This window comes from Phoenix dactylifera, unplaced genomic scaffold, assembly GCF_009389715.1.
Source record: "Phoenix dactylifera cultivar Barhee BC4 unplaced genomic scaffold, palm_55x_up_171113_PBpolish2nd_filt_p 000275F, whole genome shotgun sequence".
In the NCBI taxonomy this organism is placed as follows: domain Eukaryota; kingdom Viridiplantae; phylum Streptophyta; class Magnoliopsida; order Arecales; family Arecaceae; genus Phoenix; species Phoenix dactylifera.
This window is the reverse complement of record NW_024067760.1, coordinates 209,363-226,762: the sequence shown is the minus strand read 5'-3', so window position 1 is coordinate 226,762 and position 17,400 is coordinate 209,363. Positions and strand designations below refer to the sequence as shown.

Here is a 17,400-nt window from a genome sequence, read left to right as displayed (position 1 = left end):
CTCACTGCAGAGCCTGGCTGACATTTGCAATAGTCCTCTTGCTGTATATTATAATTGCTGCTTGCTGTGGAGGCCTCACTCTTCCATCATGCAGATCATGATTTACTCATGGATATTTGAATTTCAGAAGGCGCATATTAATCCCTTCATAAATTTTCTTTCCTGTGCGATGAGGCCCTCTTCGGCACCTATCTTTCTTGGTACATTGGCATCGTTTTAAATGGAGGATTTCTAGATGCTGAAAATTCCTTCCATTTTTTTTTCTATAGCCTGCTACAGTATTATTATTATTATTATTATTTTGCTTTTCAATTAGTTCTGTTGATGCTGGGGTTTTTTGTATAGTGGTTGTCATCTTTTTATTATAAAATCTCGCTTCTTGGTGATTTCTCCTACTGTAGAATAACTGCTTCTGGTTTTTACCGTCACAATTGTCATCATTTTTACATATTTTCTGTCCCTGTTTGTCCAAGATGAGTATGAAGTTCTTTATATTGAAAATTTCTACTTGTTCTTTAGTTTCCTTTGTAGCTATTTTCAGACATCCCTCTGCTGATGCTGAAAGACTCGGATCTGGTGATATGTGGTTGTCAGTATAGTTGCTCTTTTGGTTAGATAGTCTTACACTGAAAGATAAAATTACATCTGGGTGGTTCCTGTTACTAGGCCTTTTGAACTCTGTGGACATTTGTGGACTGGTGTGCAACAGTGTCAGTCTTGACTGTGAGTCTGTGACCTCTAATGAATCAGTTCAACCAGGGTCATAGGTTTTCCTCGCAAAAGGTTCAAAATGGCTGCAGTGCCTCAGTTCAACCATTTTATCAGCATATGACCTTTTGATTTGCAAGTTCCTTCCCAAGCTCCGTGCGTCTCCAACCAAGACGCCAAAACAGATTAAAAGATGAGTGCATGCTTAAACGAAATCCATATAAGATAAAGTTTATAATATGAGAAAGCAAAGAGATTTCATTCTCTGATTAAAGTTCTACTTCCAGTTATCTCTCAAGGCGCAACCATGAACTGGAAAAGATATAATTTTACCGTACCTTCTACTCTTCAAGTTAAAATAACTTTCTTTGTCGAACTCTAAAATACATTATATTTATCAATGTCTTAGCCATGTTCCAAGTTAAATGGTTTCCGGTGCACCATTCTATCTCACTCTGTTGGAGGCTCAAATTAACAATAGATTTATGAAGTCACCCATTCTTTTGTCCATGTATCATCTACTATAAACTAATAAATCCATTGCATTAGACAGCAATATACCATGCGATGTAGCTAGATGTGTAAAAAGGTTCAGTATACTCCAGGGTGCAGAAAAACATTGAGAAACATCTGTAAGTGGTCAAACGCAAATAATTGGAACTTTACTGGTGGATGGAGATTACTTAACAACTGCTACTCAATTCCAGCTCCTTTTAACTGCACCACCACCTCCAACTTCCTCACAGAACTCTAAAGAAAGATATACCTTTAGCTGAAACTTATTAATTGTTGGCTCTCTTTCTATAAACGAGTTCTCATCCATTGCAACCTAAGCCACTTCTCAACATGAACACTGGTGAAGCTGCCCCTTCTACTGCAATCACCATCGGGAACTCGAGTACAGATGCTATTGTCAGAGCTCCTGCCGCACCTTCTGCGCCCCCTGCAACTGCCCAGAAAGCTTGCTTTGCCATTTCAGAAGGACTAGGGATGGAGGAGGATGGAAGGAGAGGCGTTGCTTTCTTCGGCTTCATTCTGAGTATCTTTGCCATTGGTGCTGCTCTTACTGCATGGGAACTACTGATGAGACCCTCCCTTTCTTTGCTCACTACTATCAGTTCCATGCGGAGTTCTCCGATCTCCCTGCTTTATTGTTAGGATCAATTTCATTGAATTGACGTACTTGAATCAAATGTTTATGTTTGAGTTTGAAGCAGTACGTTATCAAGAAGACGTTAACAATTCTCAGAATTTTGATCATATCATAGACAAAAAGCTCACATTAATAAATAAACCAATAATTTAGACGTGGCTCAGCTGGTTGACAAGGGTGTGTTTCAGGTTCTCTGTGGTTGGGAATGCGATAGCAGCAGGCTACCTTGTCCTCCCCCTTCCCTTCTCCATCATCAGCATTTGCCGGCCACAACCAATCGGTCCATGGCTTTTGCTCCTCATCTTTGACACTGTAAGTCTCGAACTGTCTGTCATCAACTCCTAACGTCTCATTTTAGAAGGTAGTGAAGAACTTTGCTCATAGACGTATCAGCCTCTCTAGTAATGGATAAATCAAATGATTAATCTTTACATAGATGGAGTAAGGCTTGTTGATTACGGTTATGTTGCTTTTTTCCTAACACATGCAGGTAATGGTAGCCCTGACCATGGCTACTGCCTCCGCAGCTGCGATAAAGCGAATTGGGTTGCCATCTGCCTGCACTTTGATGAGTTTTGCCAACAGATTAGCGCTGCAGTTGTGGTCTCATTTGTTGCAGTAGTCCTCTTCATGGTCTTGGTTGTGATGTCTGCTCTCGCCATGAGAAAGCCTTAGAGATGTCTGCAGTCAACCTCGTGTGCATGTCTCATGGCTTCAAGTCTTTTAGTCCTTTAGCATTCGTTATATGGCGTAAAACCGAATGGCAGCTCTCTACAGTGGAGACACTTCCACAATTGGATGTTCTCTTGACCGTTGCATCATGAAGGTGGAAAACTGTAATCTGCTATCGTGTCTTTGAACTGCAATTGAGAGCTATATGTATGTGCTAGTTTATGAACATATCTTTTAGATGCTCTCATGAAAACATTCTTGTAGGGGAAAACAAAAAGCCGAGCTCAAACGATCCCCCTTCATCCAAATACATACCAATCCTTTCTCCTCAACCTTGGTAAAATAAATTTGAATCCGGCATCCTATTAGTTGCTGAAATTGAAGGACGGGCAGACAAGCAAATACGCATGCAGCTTCTTCCTCGCACGACCTTGGGAAGAAGAATGCAGGCTACAACAAATGTAAACCTGGGGCTCTCAAGTTTCACTTGCACCAGATCGCCCATATCACCACCACCATCATTAAATCCCAGTCAAGTTATGCTTGCTTACCGACCTGCAAATTTTCCACCAAAATTTTTGAACCAGTTTTGGAACCTTCACATCCTAGACTTGCGCCTGATAGAAAGCCAAATATACTTAATGAACATATCAAAAAGATATGCTCCACTATTTTAAAAGATCATTCTAAGAGAGTCCCACATGTTGGATAATTTTCTATGATCAAACTGTAACAACCCAAGATCTATCTAGCGAATAATCAACGTGAGACTAAATACACGCTCGCATGGGTCCTCGCATACTCTCTCCATTTAAGCCTTGATCTCTTCATCTGACTAAGGGTTCAAATCTAATCATAAACACTACAATCGGCTCGTGGTCAGCCCCAATAGATCCGGTGTTGCAGTGTTTCTAGTCCACATAGGTTATGGGTTGTGTTGCTGGAAATTGGACCCGGGGGCCACCGTGAAGCCGGGGAAGGAGGAGCTCCGCTGCTGCAGGGGGCGGACGGTGGTGCGCCGGCTGGCTGCGTCCTCCGCCGGGGGGCGTGGGAGCGTCCAAAGAGGGGTGGTGCGTCCAGTCCTGTCCTGTCCTGCAAAAAAGCCGGTGGCCGGGCTCCCGGCGCCGGCCCTCCGATGCCTAAGTCAGAGGGGGCAAGTATGTGAAGAGAGTAGGGGAGAGAGTATGTGGAGAAGACAGAATCTTGTGTTCAATTGTGTCTGTGCTGTTTTCTTCCTTTTTCCCCCGGTCTAGGAGGGTTCTCTCCAGCTCCGGGTTTTTTTTTTCTTGCTTTTGGTCCCCCTTTCCTCTTCCCCCCAGGTTCCCTTTTATAGGAGGATTCGGTTACCTGGGAGGTGACATGAGGTTTGTCCTGTTATGTGATAATTGGGCACGATTTGGCCCATTAATGGCGTGGTGGAAAATAAGGCCGAATCAGACCGGAACCAGGGAGTTGTCACGGTCGATCGGACCTGTTGGAGTGGTTGAACCGCCGGCCGTAGTGGGCCTGGGGTCTGTGGATGGTAAGTGCATTTATTACCGAATGAACCGGCGGTCAGGTAGAGCCATGCGCTCTGATGGTTCAGTGATCCGGAGATCGTCTTGGGCCGTGTTCATTAAATGACTGAGTGCATCGGAGACTTGAGAGAGTCTCGTGCATTAATGGCAGGTCGTGCCGAGTACCTGCGAAGATCTTATGCCTTGATGGCTTGGAGATAGTGGCAGGTCGCAAGCCGTAGGAGTTGTCAGTCCCTTGGACTTTAGGCGGAGGTTAAACATTTGGTTAAGGCATCGGCTCGGCAAGAGTGCCGAGCCGAGCTGGTCGCCCAATGGGGCGCCCTGTGGCGGGGTTGCTTCAAGTACTCCTGGTCGGCGCCCTTTAGGCGAGCACCTTCTAGCAGAGCGCCTTGGCGCTGTCTTTGGTCGGCACTTTCTAACCGAACAGCTTTGGGTGGGGCACCTCTTGGCGCGCACTCTGGTCGACGCCCTCTAGTCGAGTGCCTTTCTGGTCGGCATCCTTTGGCCGAGCAGATTTCCGGTCGGCGTTCTTCGGCCGAGTGGCTTTCCAGTCGGCACTTCTTGGCCGAGCAGCTTTTCGGTCGGCGCTCTTCTTGGCCGAGCAGCTTTTCGGTCGGCGCTCTTCGGCCGAGTGGCTTTCCAGTCGGCACTTCTTGGCCGAGCAGCTTTTCGGTCGGCGCTCTTCTTGGCCGAGCAGCTTTTCGGTCGGCGCTCTTCGGCCGAGCGCCTCTGTCGATATATGACTTAGGGTTTTTCCCCTAACACTACCCCCGACTTCCGAGCTCCCAGTTGGCTATCAGCTGGGGCGCGGGAAGTAGCTTTAATTGGGTCATCACGAATTCCGAAAATTTTGATTTACTGTGCGTTTTGAATTATCGAACGCTTCGAGGAGCCTTTAATAGGCGGCGTCTCTTCTTTCCCGAAGAGCCTCATTATTGGGACACCTTTTACGAAGCGTCCTCGCGTCGTGGGCTCATGATGGGGCCGCACGATCTTCGATTGCGGATGCCTTTCCGCACGATCCGATGGGGCGCTTCGACATTCGAAGCGCCAGCCCTAATTAAATGCGTCGTTCTGTCTTTTAGGCCGACACGTGTTATCATCTAACCAGGACGCAGTGCTTTCTTCGCTGATCCGGGCCGTTGGGGAGGTCTATATAAACTCTCCCCCGGCCCCCTGTCCTCTTTCTATTGCCTTCTGCTTCCAGCTTCCTATTCTCCCAGCCTTCCTCAGACCGAAGTCCCTTTTCTCCGGCGTCTTTCCCAGGTCCCCCTTCTTTTTGATTTCCCTCTCTTGTAATGGGTTCTTTGCCTAGCGAAGTAGTATCCACCATGAGTGTCCTGGAGGTCGAGATGACCGAAGAGTGGTTTTTCCCTCTTCACGGGTTCCATTTGGAACCCGCCAGGCGAAGGGATCGGGTAACCGATCCTCCGGTAGGCCGGATCGGAGTGCACTCGGAGTCACTCTGGGCCGGCCTCCGATTTCCTCTTCACAGCTTTGTGAATGAGTTGCTGGCGGTATGCCAGTTGGTCCCGGCGCAACTCACTCCAAACGCTTGGAGGGCAGTGATGGGTTTCCTATCACTGTGTTTACTACAGGGGATTCCTACCTCTGTCAACGTCTTCCGGCGACTTTTTATTTTTAAGTCGAACCCGGGAGACGGGGAGTGGCTCTATATCGCCCTCCGGGTGGGTCGTCCACTTTTTCATGGTGCCCCCTCATCCATTCATGGTTGGAAGGAGAAATTCTTCTTCCTGGGTTCCGAACGGTCCTGGGGGTTTGACCCCAGGTGGAGGCCGGCCCAACTTAAATCCATCAACAGGCTCCCCCAGCTTTCTCCGCGTGAGCAGGAGATCTTCGATACCATCCGCAGCCTTGGGGACGGGATTTTGCTGAACGGCCTCATTAGCGAGGACGCCCTGGTGAACGTGGGCTTGAGCTCGGCACGTCCTCAGGGTAAGGATAGTTACAGCAACTTCTTATTTCCTTATTGTTCTAATGTTCTAATTTTGCTCATCTTTGCAGACATCGCAAAAATGGTGACCAAGAGCGAAGTCCTTTACGCCCGCTTCCAAAAGAGGGCGGCTGAACTCTCAGGAGAACCGACCGAGCCGAGGAAGAAAGCAAAGACCTCGGCGAAGACCTCGACGACCACAACCGTTGAGGCGCGCACTTCTCGCCCCGTGCGTCCTGAGGCTGGTCGGGGAGAGGGCGTGGGCTCTGGCGGAGCCACGATGGCACCTCCGTGTCCGGTGCCGATTTCGCAAGTCCCTGATCGGCGGGAAGCTCCAAATTCCGACCAGGGAGGGAGGACCTCAGCAGATCTGGCGCTCGCACGCCCCACCTCTACCACGCAGCGGTCCGGTCAGCCGTCTACTCGACCCCAATTCCCCAGCTCTGAGCCGGGGAATAGCCAAGAAGCAACGGGGTCGGCCGCACCCAGGCCAGCTGAGGCCGGTCTGGCGGGTCCTTCGGGTCTTCAGGAGCGGGTGCCTTACGCTCCTGGATGGGCTGTTTTCGAGGGCGACTCGGCCCTCGATAATGTACAAGTGGCGCGCGAAGTTCTTCGGGTCGCGCTGCTCCCGGCCGACCAGGCCAAAATTCGGTCCATGAACTACGGCGAGTTCATGGACTCCGCTATTTGCTCTTCCATCCGAGTAAGTCAGCTTTTATCTCTATGCAAATTTGTGTTTTGGCTTGACTGTTTCTTACATGTCCCCTCTTGCAGCGCCTCCACGAGACCGAGACGATGATTCACATCATCCAGGACTATCGGGACCGGGCCCGAAGGCATCAAAGGGGGCGCGAGGAGGCCGAAACAAAGTTCCTCGCGTCTGAGGCCGAGCAGAAAGTGCTTCAAGCGAAGCTAGGGGCGGCCGAGGACGAGGTTCGGACTCTGGTCGCCGAACTTGAAGAGGAGAAGGGCGCGCACTCTTTGACTAGGTCCGAAGTGCGCGCCGCGGAGGCCCGCCGGACGGAGGCCGAATCGTCGCTCGCTATACGCGAGCAGGAGGTGGGGGAGGCTCGAATAAAGGTCCGAGATCTCGAGATCCGTCTACTTGACGTGCAATCTCTGCTCGCGGATCGCGAAAGAGAAATAAAGATTTTGGAGCGAAGGCCGCCTACCATGAGGCTCGGGAGAAGGAGGCCCGGGAGCAGGCCCAGGACGCCGTCAAGCTCTTCCGTGAATCGGAAGAGTTTCGCAACTTGATGGAAGAGGAAGGCGTCAATGGTCTCATCCAGGGCTTCAAGGACTTCCGCAATCAGTTGCGGCGGCTTCTCCCAGATTTCGACCTTAGCCTGCTTCAACCAGGCGCTGGGGTCGAAATCCCAGAAGCGGAGGCGGGGGTAGAGGTTCCAACCTCTGGCGGGACCGACCAGGAGGGTCAAGCTGAAGAAGGCGAGATCGTTCTCGAGGTCACCGAGGCAGCTCCTAAAGCCACCGTGGGGGCCTCGGCCGCAGAAGAGCCAGCTGTTCCTGAAGTCGCCGGGCCTGAGCCCTTTGTGTAGTTTCCCCTTTTTCCTATCTTCTTTTTCCTTTTTGTAAGCCGGAGCGGCCTCTATACTTTGTTAAGGCCGGGTCCGAGCTCTTGTACTAGGCCTCCGGGCTTTTTGAAATGAATATTCATGTGTGGAAACTTGTCTATTGTAGCATAAGTTTCTCTGCTCGGATCTATTTTAGGTTCCGAGGATATGGGCTCTAGGGCCTGAGCTTAAGTTTTGGCTTGCCGAGCTCCATTGCTCGGTTCTTCGACCAATAGTATAGCAACGCATAGATAATGTAAAAAAAATATTAAATAAATGGGTACCTTGTACCGTATGCGTCCATGCGCCGAGGCGACTGAGGACGCTTCTCTGCTCGGACTCCGTTCTTCGAGGACGTCGGCAGAGAAATCCAGAAGCAGAATAGATAATGTAAAAAACATTAAATAAAGGGGTACCTTGTACCGTATGCGTCCATGAGCCGAGGCGACTGAGGACGCTTCTCTGCTCGGACTCCGTTCTTCGAGGACGTCGGCAGAGAAATCCAGAAGCAGAATAGATAATGTAAAAAACATTAAATAAATGGGTACCTTGTACCGTATGCGTCCATACGCCGAGGCGACTGAGGACGCTTCTCTGCTCGGACTCCGTTCTTGTACCGTATGCGTCCATGAGCCGAGGCGACTGAGGACGCTTCTCTGCTCGGACTCCGTTCTTCGAGGACGTCGGCAGAGAAATCCAGAAGCAGAATAGATAATGTAAAAAACATTAAATAAATGGGTACCTTGTACCGTATGCGTCCATGCGCCGAGGCGACTGAGGACGCTTCTCTGCTCGGACTCCGTTCTTCGAGGACGTCGGCAGAGAAATCCAGAAATGAAATAGATAGTGTAAAAAACATTAAATAAATGGGTACCTTGTACCGTATGCGTCCATGCGCCGAGGCGACTGAGGACGCTTCTCTGCTCGGACTCCGTTCTTCGAGGACGTCGGCAGAGAAATCCAGAAGCAGAATAGATAATGTAAAAAACATTAAATAAAGGGGTACCTTGTACCGTATGCGTCCATGAGCCGAGGCGACTGAGGACGCTTCTCTGCTCGGACTCCGTTCTTCGAGGACGTCGGCAGAGAAATCCAGAAGCAGAATAGATAATGTAAAAAACATTAAATAAAGGGGTACCTTGTACCGTATGCGTCCATGAGCCGAGGCGACTGAGGACGCTTCTCTGCTCGGACTCCGTTCTTCGAGGACGTCGGCAGAGATCCAAAAATGGAATAGCGGGCCGAGCTCGTTGGCTGAAGCCGGTAAAGAATGAGCCGAGCTTGCTTGGCCAATAAAGACATCCCAACGTATCGGGGCATCCCGGCCGAGGTCGGGGTAGGAGCACGAGCCGAGCTCGTCCGGTCAGAGGACCGCTACTCAATAGTCGATGGAGCACGAGCCGAGCTCGTCCGGTCAGAGAGGACCGCTACTCAATAATCGATGGAGCACGAGCCGAGCTCGTCCGGTCAGAGAGGACCGCTACTCAATAGTCGATGGAGCACGAGCCGAGCTCGTCCGGTCAGAGAGGACCGCTACTCAATAGTCGATGGAGCACGAGCCGAGCTCGTCCGGTCAGAGAGGACCGCTACTCAATAATCGATGGAGCACGAGCCGAGCTCGTCCGGTCAGAGAGGACCGCTACTCAATAGTCGATGGAGCACGAGCCGAGCTCGTCCGGCCAGAGAGGACCGCTACTCAATAATCGATGGAGCACGAGCCGAGCTCGTCCGGTCAGAGAGGACCGCTACTCAATAGTCGATGGAGCACGAGCCGAGCTCGTCCGGTCAGAGAGGACCGCTACTCAATAATCGATGGAGCACGAGCCGAGCTCGTCCGGTCAGAGGACCGCTACTCAATAGTCGATGGAGCACGAGCCGAGCTCGTCCGGTCAGAGAGGACCGCTACTCAATAGTCGATGGAGCACGAGCCGAGCTCGTCCGGTCAGAGAGGACCGCTACTCAATAGTCGATGGAGCACGAGCCGAGCTCGTCTGGTCAGAGAGGACCGCTACTCATAGCCGATGGAGCACGAGCCGAGCTCGTCCGGTCAGAGAGGACCGCTAACTCATATCCCGATGTCTCGGGCCATCCCGACGGATCGGGGCATCCCGTTGCGGCAGGGCATCCCAATATATTGGGGCATCCTGACGTCTCAGGGTAGGAGAACGAGCCAAGCTCGCTGATGGAGAGCGCACCATAAACTCATGGACATCTTCAGGGAGTCCACGCAGGTACTCCATCCCGAGGTATCAGGGCATCCCAACCGTGGTTAGGGAAGAAGAATAAACCTGATGCCATGGGATAATCAAGAAAATTGGTGAGCTCGGAATAAGTCCGCAAACCATCAGTTTATCGTGAAATGAAATTCATAGGGTGAAATTCATAAGATGAAATTTAATGGTTGAATGATGAGGGACCCCTTAGGGTTCTACTGGTGGTACACGCGGAGATTTTCAGAGCTCCAGCTCCGCGGAATGGGAGTCCCATCTAGAGACTCCAATTGATAAGCTCCGGGCCGGCGAATGCGCGTGACTCGGTAGGGTCCTTCCCAATTCGGGGCCAACTTCCCTCGCTCAGTTGGTCGGGAGGTTTCAGCTCTTCTTAGGACAAGGTCCCCTGGTCTGAAAGATTTGACTTTGACCCTGGCGTTGTAGTACTGAGCTGTCTTCTGTTGGTACCTCGCCATACGCACTCGGGCGACCTCCCTTGTTTCCTCGATCAAGTCGAGGTTGCCTCTGAGCTGCGAAGAGTTGGAGCTAGCATCGTGGTGCTCGACTCTTGGAGAGGGGAGCCCAATCTCCAGTGGAATGACGGCCTCCGTCCCATATGTCAGGTTGAAGGGAGTCTCGCCGGTGGGGACGCGGAACGTAGTCCGGTAAGCCCACAGGACATTGTATAGGTCTTCGACCCATTGTCCTTTGGATTTGTCGAGCCTGGTTTTGAGACCCTGCAAAATAGTACGATTTGTTACCTCGGTTTCTCCGTTTGTCTGAGGATGCGCGACCGAGGTGAAGCGGTGGTCAATGCCAAGCTCGGAGCAGAACTCTCTGAAATGGATGTTGTCGAACTGGCGACCATTGTCAGAGATAAGGATGCGGGGAAGCCCGAATCTGCAAATGATGGACTTCCAAATGAAATCCCGCATCTTCTGCTCGGTTATCCGGGCGAGGGGCTCAGCTTCCACCCACTTAGTGAAGTAGTCGATGGAGATGACCAGGAACTTCCTTTGCCCGGTGGCCAGAGGAAATGGCCCGAGGATGTCAATTCCCCACTGGGCAAAAGGCCAAGGGGAGCTGATAGAAGTCAAAGGAGCCGAGGGCCGGCGCTGAACATTGGCGTTCCTTTGGCACCGGTCGCATCTTTGGACGAAATCCATAGCATCCTTCTGGAGTGTCGGCCAATAATATCCTTGGCGCAGAATTTTATGGGCCAAGGCTCGTCCTCCCAGATGGTTTCCACAGATTCCTTCGTGGACTTCGCGCAGGGCATAATTAGCTTCCGTTGGGCGAAGGCATCTAAGAAGGGGAGAGGTGAAAGATTTCCGATAGAGCTTTCCCTCGTATAGTATATATCGGGTGGCGAGGCGCTTGATTCGGTGAGCCTCCCGTACATCATCAGGGAGGGTTTCGTCTTGCAGATAGCTGATGAGTTCATCCATCCAGCTTGGCTCGAGCTCGGTGCAGAGGGTCTGCTCGGTCTCGTCCGTGCTGGGCTTTTGGAGATATTCCAGGACTGCCCCTTTGGGAAGCTCGCTCATGCGAGAGGACGCCAGCTTTGATAGCTGGTCGGCCCTGAGATTCTCCGACCTGGCGATATGTTGGATGTGGAAAGAGTCCAAGGTCGAGGCGAGATCCCGTACCTTCTGGAGATACTTCTGCATGGTCGGGTCTCTAGCTTCGAAGTCGCCCACAATTTGGTTGACGACGAGCTGGGAATCACTAAAGGCCTTCAAGTCCTTCACTCCTAGCTCTTTGGCTAGCTTAAGCCCGGCGACTAGCGCTTCATACTCCGCCATATTATTGGAAGCAGGAAACTCGAGGCGCAGGGCCTGCTCGGCGACCACCCCCTCCGGGCTGGTGAGAATAAATTCTGCTCCACTACCCCCCGAGTTTGAAGAGCCATCGACATGTAGAGCCCATGTAAAGCTCGGGGTCTGCTCCAACGGTGGCTCAGGTTCAGGCTCGACCTCATCTGGTATGGTGCACTCGGCTATAAAGTCTGCGAGTGCTTGTGCTTTGATCGCCGGTCTGGACCGGTACTCAATGTCGAACTCCCCAAGCTCAATGGCCCATTTAGTGATCCGACCCGCACGATCTGATCTCTGCAGGATCTGCTTGATCGGCTGGTCAGTCAGCACAGCCACTGTGTGAGCTTGGAAGTAGGGTCGGAGCCTCCGAGCTGAGATGACCAAAGCGTAGGCGGTCTTCTCAAGCTTGGAGTATCGGGTCTCAGCATCCCTTAAGACCCGGCTGGTGTAGTACACCGGTTTCTGAAGTTTTCCCTCCTCTCGGACCAGGACCGAGCTTACTGCTACAGGGGAGACAGCTAAATACAAGTAGAGGAGCTCACCCTGTTGAGGCTTCGTGAGTAGGGGAGGGGAAGCCAGCAAGTGCTTGAGCTCTTCAAAAGATTGCTGGCACTCGTCCGACCACAAAAAGTTCTTCGGCTTCTTGAGGGCTGCAAAGAATGGAAGGCAGCGCTCGGCCGAGCGGGAGATAAACCTCCCGAGGGCTGCCACTCGGCCCGTGAGCCGCTGTACCTCCTTGACCGTCCTGGGAGGCGTCATCCTTTGGAGGGCTCGGATCTTCTCTGGATTGGCCTCGATTCCTCGTTGTGTAATGATGAAGCCGAGGAATTTGCCGGAGGTGACCCCAAATGCACATTTAGCTGGGTTGAGCTTCATCTGGTACTTTCGGAGTGTGGAGAATGCTTCATTGAGGTCGGCTATGTGGTCTTGCGCCGCTTTACTTTTCACCAGCATGTCATCCACGTAGACCTCCATGTTTCGGCCTATTTGGTCTTTGAAGATCCGGCTGACCAGCCTTTGATAAGTCGCCCCGGCATTTTTTAGACCGAATGGCATCACTTTGTAGCAGTAGGTTCCCCCGTCGGTGATGAAGGCTGTTTTTTCCTCGTCTTCTGGCGCCATGCGGATCTGATTATATCCGAAAAAGGCGTCCATGAATGCCAGCAGCTCGTGACCCGAGGTGGAGTCCACGAGCTGGTCAATGCTGGGAAGTGGGAAGCTGTCCTTCGGGCAGGCTTTATTCAGGTCGGTGTAGTCCACGCACATACGCCACTTTCCGCTAGCTTTTTTGACGAGGACCACATTGGCGAGCCATTCCGGGTAGGATATCTCCCGGACGAAACCAGCTTCAAGGAGCTTGCCGACCTCCTCGGCTGCTGCTCGTTGTCGCTCAGGGGCGGCGCCTCGCTTCTTTTGCCGCACGGGCTTGCAGGTCGGCTTCACCTGAAGCCGGTGGACCATGACCTCCGGGTCTATCCTCGGCATATCTACAGGCGACCAGGCGAAGACATCCATATTGTCCCGTAGGAAGTCGACGAGGCGACTCCTCTCGTTTTCGCCAAGGCCAGAGCCGATCTGCACGGTTAGCTCGAGAAAGTTCTCTCGTAAGGGAACTTGAATTAACAACTCACCAGGCTCCACCCGCTCTTTCTGGGGGTTGACCCGTGCCTCCATAACTTCAGTTGAGGGCTGGTCAATCGTTGGGGCGGGCACCTCGGCTGGTCGTCTTGCCTCGTGGGTCGCTAGGTAGCATCGCCTTGCCACCATTTGGTCCCCTCGGACTTCACCGACTCCCTGGCTGGTGGGGAATCGCATCAGCAGGTGGTGAGTTGAGACCGCTGCTCGGAGGGCGTTGAGTCCTGGCCTTCCAAGGATGGCGTTGTAAACCGAGGGCAGGCGTATCACAAGGAAGCTCATACCCATGGTACTTTCACGAGGGGCGAGCCCGGCTGTGACCAGAAGGTCGATCTCGCCCTCTACTGGGACTGAATCCCCAGTGAATCCAACTAGCGGAGCATTCATCCTCCGTAGCTGTTCTTTTGTCATCCCCTTTTTACAATAAGCATCAAAATACAAAACATTCGCCGAACTTCCATTATCAACCAGGATGCGTTTTACATCAAATTTATTTATGATCATGGAGATGACCATGGCATCATCATGGGGAGTTTCGACTCCCTCTAGATCGTCATCTGAGAAGGAGATGGCTTCAGAGGTGCGCGGGCGCTTCGAGGAGGCTCCTTCCCCTGAGGCTTCCCCAGCCGAGGTCCTTCCTCGGATAGTGTTGATGACGCCGGCGATGGGCCTGTTGGCATTAGAACCTTCAGGCTGTGCTGCTCCTTCGGCTGGCTTCTTCCCTTCGCGCCGGCCTTGCACAAACCGATCGAGCACCCCTCGGCGAATGAGTGCTTCGATCTCATTTCGGAGCTGATAACAATCCTCGGTATCATGGCCGTGATCCCGGTGAAAACGGCAATACTTCCGGAGATCACGCCGGATTCTGGTGTCTGGCTTTGGAGGGGGGAGCCGGATGCAATCCCGACTCTCAATCTCCATGAGGATTTCAGCCCGAGGAGCATTGAGGGGAGTATACTCTTCATACCTCCCTTCGGGTGCACGGGCCTGCAGTGGGAACCTCGGGCGGAGTGACCTCTGCTGCGGCGGTCCTCTCAACCGGGGTGGACTTTTCGGGCGGGGCGGATTCTTAGCTCGTCGTGGAGACGGGCTTCTGGGTCGGCTGCGTTCCTCACGGCGCCTCTTCTTGGGGTTCTGCTCGGTCCCGCCCCGCCTGACGGCCACGGCTTCCTCAGCCTTGGCATACTTCCGGGCTCGAGCGAACATTTCTGTAAGGTCCGCTGGGAAATTCTTCTCAATCGAGAAGAGGAATCTGTAGGACCGGGCTCCAGTCTTCAGCGCCGACATGGCGATTGACTGGTCAAGCTCCCGGACTTCCCATGTTGCGGCGGTGAACCGGTCCAAGTATTCCTTGAAGGATTCTCCCTCCTTTTGTTTGATATCAAGGAGGGAGTCAGATGTCCGCCGCTGGGGCTGGCTGGCGGCAAAGTTGCCAGCAAATTGTCTGCCGAGCTGCTCAAAGGAAGAGACAGTACTCGGCTTCAGCCCGGTAAACCAAAGCCGGGCTGGTCCTCGGAGTGTCGCCGGGAAAGCCTTGCACATCATGGCTTTCGAGGCTCCTTGTAGGGCCATTAAGACCCGGTAACTCTCCAGGTGGTCAAAGGGATCTGCCTTGCCGTTGTAAGGCTCCACCTGGGGCATCTTGAACCGGAGGGGAACCGGTTCATCTTCAATCTCCTGGGAGAAGGGCGACTTCGTATTGAACTCGAAGTCGCCGTTACGTCCCGATTTTCTCCCGTGGAGTGCCTGGATTTGGCGCTCCAGCTTTTCGACCTTCTTGTCGAGTTCATCATTCTGGAGGATCACTACAGCGGTTCCTCTGGGTGCAGGTTGCCCTGGAACTGACTCGGCTTCTGAAGGCTGTGGCCAGCCTCCGTGATCTCTGACTGGGCGCTCTCTCCAGACGGAGGCCTGGACTTGAGAGTCCTGACCTCGAAGAGGAAGCCCGCTTGTAGGGGGCTCCGGTTGAACTGGAGCCGGGGGAGGCGGTGCTGCTGGGATGCCCCTGGGTTGCAAATTTTGGACGGCGGTAGCCAACGCCTGCACTTGCTGCACCAGGGCATCAAATTGTTCCGGTTGAACTTGAGGTGCTGGCTCAACCGGGGGTGGTGAGTTCCGAACGGAACATTCTGGGCTTGGTGGAGGACGTCGAGAGGCGTTGGAAGCCCCTTTGCTTCTTAGCTTCATGGTAGCGAACTCGGTCCCTTCCTCTAGCGCCAACTGTTGCTGGAAATTGGACCCGGGGGCCACCGTGAAGCCGGGGAAGGAGGAGCTCCGCTGCTGCAGGGGGCGGACGGTGGTGCGCCGGCTGGCTGCGTCCTCCATCGGGGGGCGTGGGAGCGTCCAAAGAGGGGTGGTGCGTCCAGTCCTGTCCTGTCCTGCAAAAAAGCCGGTGGCCGGGCTCCCCGGCGCCGGCCCTCCGATGCCTAAGTCAGAGGGGGCAAGTATGTGGAGAGAGTAGGGGAGAGAGTATGTGGAGAAGACAGAATCTTGTGTTCAATTGTGTCTGTGCTGTTTTCTTCCTTTTTCCCCCGGTCTAGGAGGGTTCTCTCCAGCTCCGGATTTTTTTTTCTTGCTTTTGGTCCCCCTTTCCTCTTCCCCCCAGGTTCCCTTTTATAGGAGGATTCGGTTACCTGGGAGGTGACATGAGGTTTGTCCTGTTATGTGATAATTGGGCACGATTTGGCCCATTAATGGCGTGGTGGAAAATAAGGCCGAATCAGACCGGAACCAGGGAGTTGTCACGGTCGATCGGACCTGTTGGAGTGGTTGAACCGCCGGCCGTAGCGGGCCTGGGGTCTGTGGATGGTAAGTGCATTTATTACCGAATGAACCGGCGGTCAGGTAGAGCCATGCGCTCTGATGGTTCAGTGATCCGAAGATCGTCTTGGGCCGTGTTCATTAAATGACTGAGTGCATCGGAGACTTGAGAGAGTCTCGTGCATTAATGGCAGGTCGTGCCGAGTACCTGCGAAGATCTTATGCCTTGATGGCTTGGAGATAGTGGCAGGTCGCAAGCCGTAGGAGTTGTCAGTCCCTTGGACTTTAGGCGGAGGTTAAACATTTGGTTAAGGCATCGGCTCGGCAAGAGTGCCGAGCCGAGCTGGTCGCCCAATGGGGCGCCCTGTGGCGGGGTTGCTTCAAGTACTCCTGGTCGGCGCCCTTTAGGCGAGCACCTTCTAGCAGAGCGCCTTGGCGCTGTCTTTGGTCGGCACTTTCTAACCGAACAGCTTTGGGTGGGGCACCTCTTGGCGCGCACTCTGGTCGACGCCCTCTAGTCGAGTGCCTTTCTGGTCGGCATCCTTTGGCCGAGTAGCTTTCCGGTCGGCGTTCTTCGGCCGAGTGGCTTTCCAGTCGGCACTTCTTGGCCGAGCAGCTTTTCGGTCGGCGCTCTTCTTGGCCGAGCAGCTTTTCGGTCGGCGCTCTTCGGCCGAGTGGCTTTCCAGTCGGCACTTCTTGGCCGAGCAGCTTTTCGGTCGGCGCTCTTCTTGGCCGAGCAGCTTTTCGGTCGGCGCTCTTCGGCCGAGCGCCTCTGTCGATATATGACTTAGGGTTTTTCCCCTAACAGGTTGGGTCCGCTTTGATATCATTTATAACAACTTACCCAGCGAACAACTGATGCGAGACTAAATACATGCCCACATGGATCCTCACATAAACCCTACTAGGTTTTCTATGCATTTACAACTTTGCATATTAGAAGTCTTAAATGCATATTTTATTTTTCTAAGATGTATATTTGTTCATGCGATTGATCCACATATTCTAAGTTGCTAATACATGTTTTTCATTTTTTTCCGGAGTAATTTGTTTAAACTAGTGATGCACACATCCCAAGTAGCTAATACATATTTTTTGTTTTGTCCAATTCATGACTTCACTTAGCGATACCCGTATTTGTTGTACAAATTAATATAAGTGATACACATCTTTATATATATGTATGGACATGGACTTATTGTGTGTTGATACACATTCCAAGATCCGGTGTCGCACAAGCACCTCCTCTAACCCTAACGCTGCATGGAACAAAAAGAGCAATCTACATGGTTTCATCAAAAGCTTTGTTCGACCATGACGCATCGAGTACGATGGCCGTTGACGCCTCACGAATGAGGTGGAGTCCAAGGAGGACGGAGAGAGTATCGTTACCCATGAAAAGG

At 52.5% G+C, this 17,400-nt stretch overlaps 2 protein-coding genes across 2 annotated transcripts; both read left to right on the top strand.

Annotated features, from left to right (window-relative positions):
• Positions 1-12: 12 nt before the first annotated feature.
• On the top strand, positions 13-3,095 carry LOC103720750 (casparian strip membrane protein 1-like). The gene is made up of 3 exons (XM_039117782.1): positions 13-1,880; positions 2,015-2,177; positions 2,352-3,095. Exons 1-3 carry the CDS (start codon positions 1,779-1,781, stop codon positions 2,534-2,536), a joined length of 450 nt encoding a protein of 149 aa, XP_038973710.1. The 5' UTR covers positions 13-1,778; the 3' UTR covers positions 2,537-3,095.
• A 3,189-nt stretch (positions 3,096-6,284) lies between these two features.
• Positions 6,285-7,560, top strand: LOC120105389. The gene is made up of 3 exons (XM_039117781.1): positions 6,285-6,707; positions 6,779-7,167; positions 7,350-7,560. The coding sequence occupies exons 1-3, from the start codon at positions 6,285-6,287 to the stop codon at positions 7,558-7,560; spliced, it is 1,023 nt and encodes a 340-aa protein (XP_038973709.1).
• Positions 7,561-17,400: the final 9,840 nt, after the last annotated feature.

What these genes read in the sequence shown, in the direction of transcription:
- LOC103720750 (XM_039117782.1), top strand. Translation starts at nt 1,779, where the DNA reads ATGGGAACTACTGATGAGACCCTCCCTTTCTTTGCTCACTACTATCAG. An exon ending in TGTTAGGATCAATTTCATTG is followed by an intron (nt 1,881 to 2,014) that starts AATTGACGTACT and finishes CCAATAATTTAG; the next exon opens with ACGTGGCTCAGCTGGTTGAC. An exon ending in CCTCATCTTTGACACTGTAA is followed by an intron (nt 2,178 to 2,351) that starts GTCTCGAACTGT and finishes TAACACATGCAG; the next exon opens with GTAATGGTAGCCCTGACCAT.
- LOC120105389 (XM_039117781.1), top strand. Translation starts at nt 6,285, where the DNA reads ATGGCACCTCCGTGTCCGGTGCCGATTTCGCAAGTCCCTGATCGGCGG. An exon ending in CTATTTGCTCTTCCATCCGA is followed by an intron (nt 6,708 to 6,778) that starts GTAAGTCAGCTT and finishes CCCCTCTTGCAG; the next exon opens with CGCCTCCACGAGACCGAGAC. An exon ending in ATAAAGATTTTGGAGCGAAG is followed by an intron (nt 7,168 to 7,349) that starts GCCGCCTACCAT and finishes TTTCGACCTTAG; the next exon opens with CCTGCTTCAACCAGGCGCTG.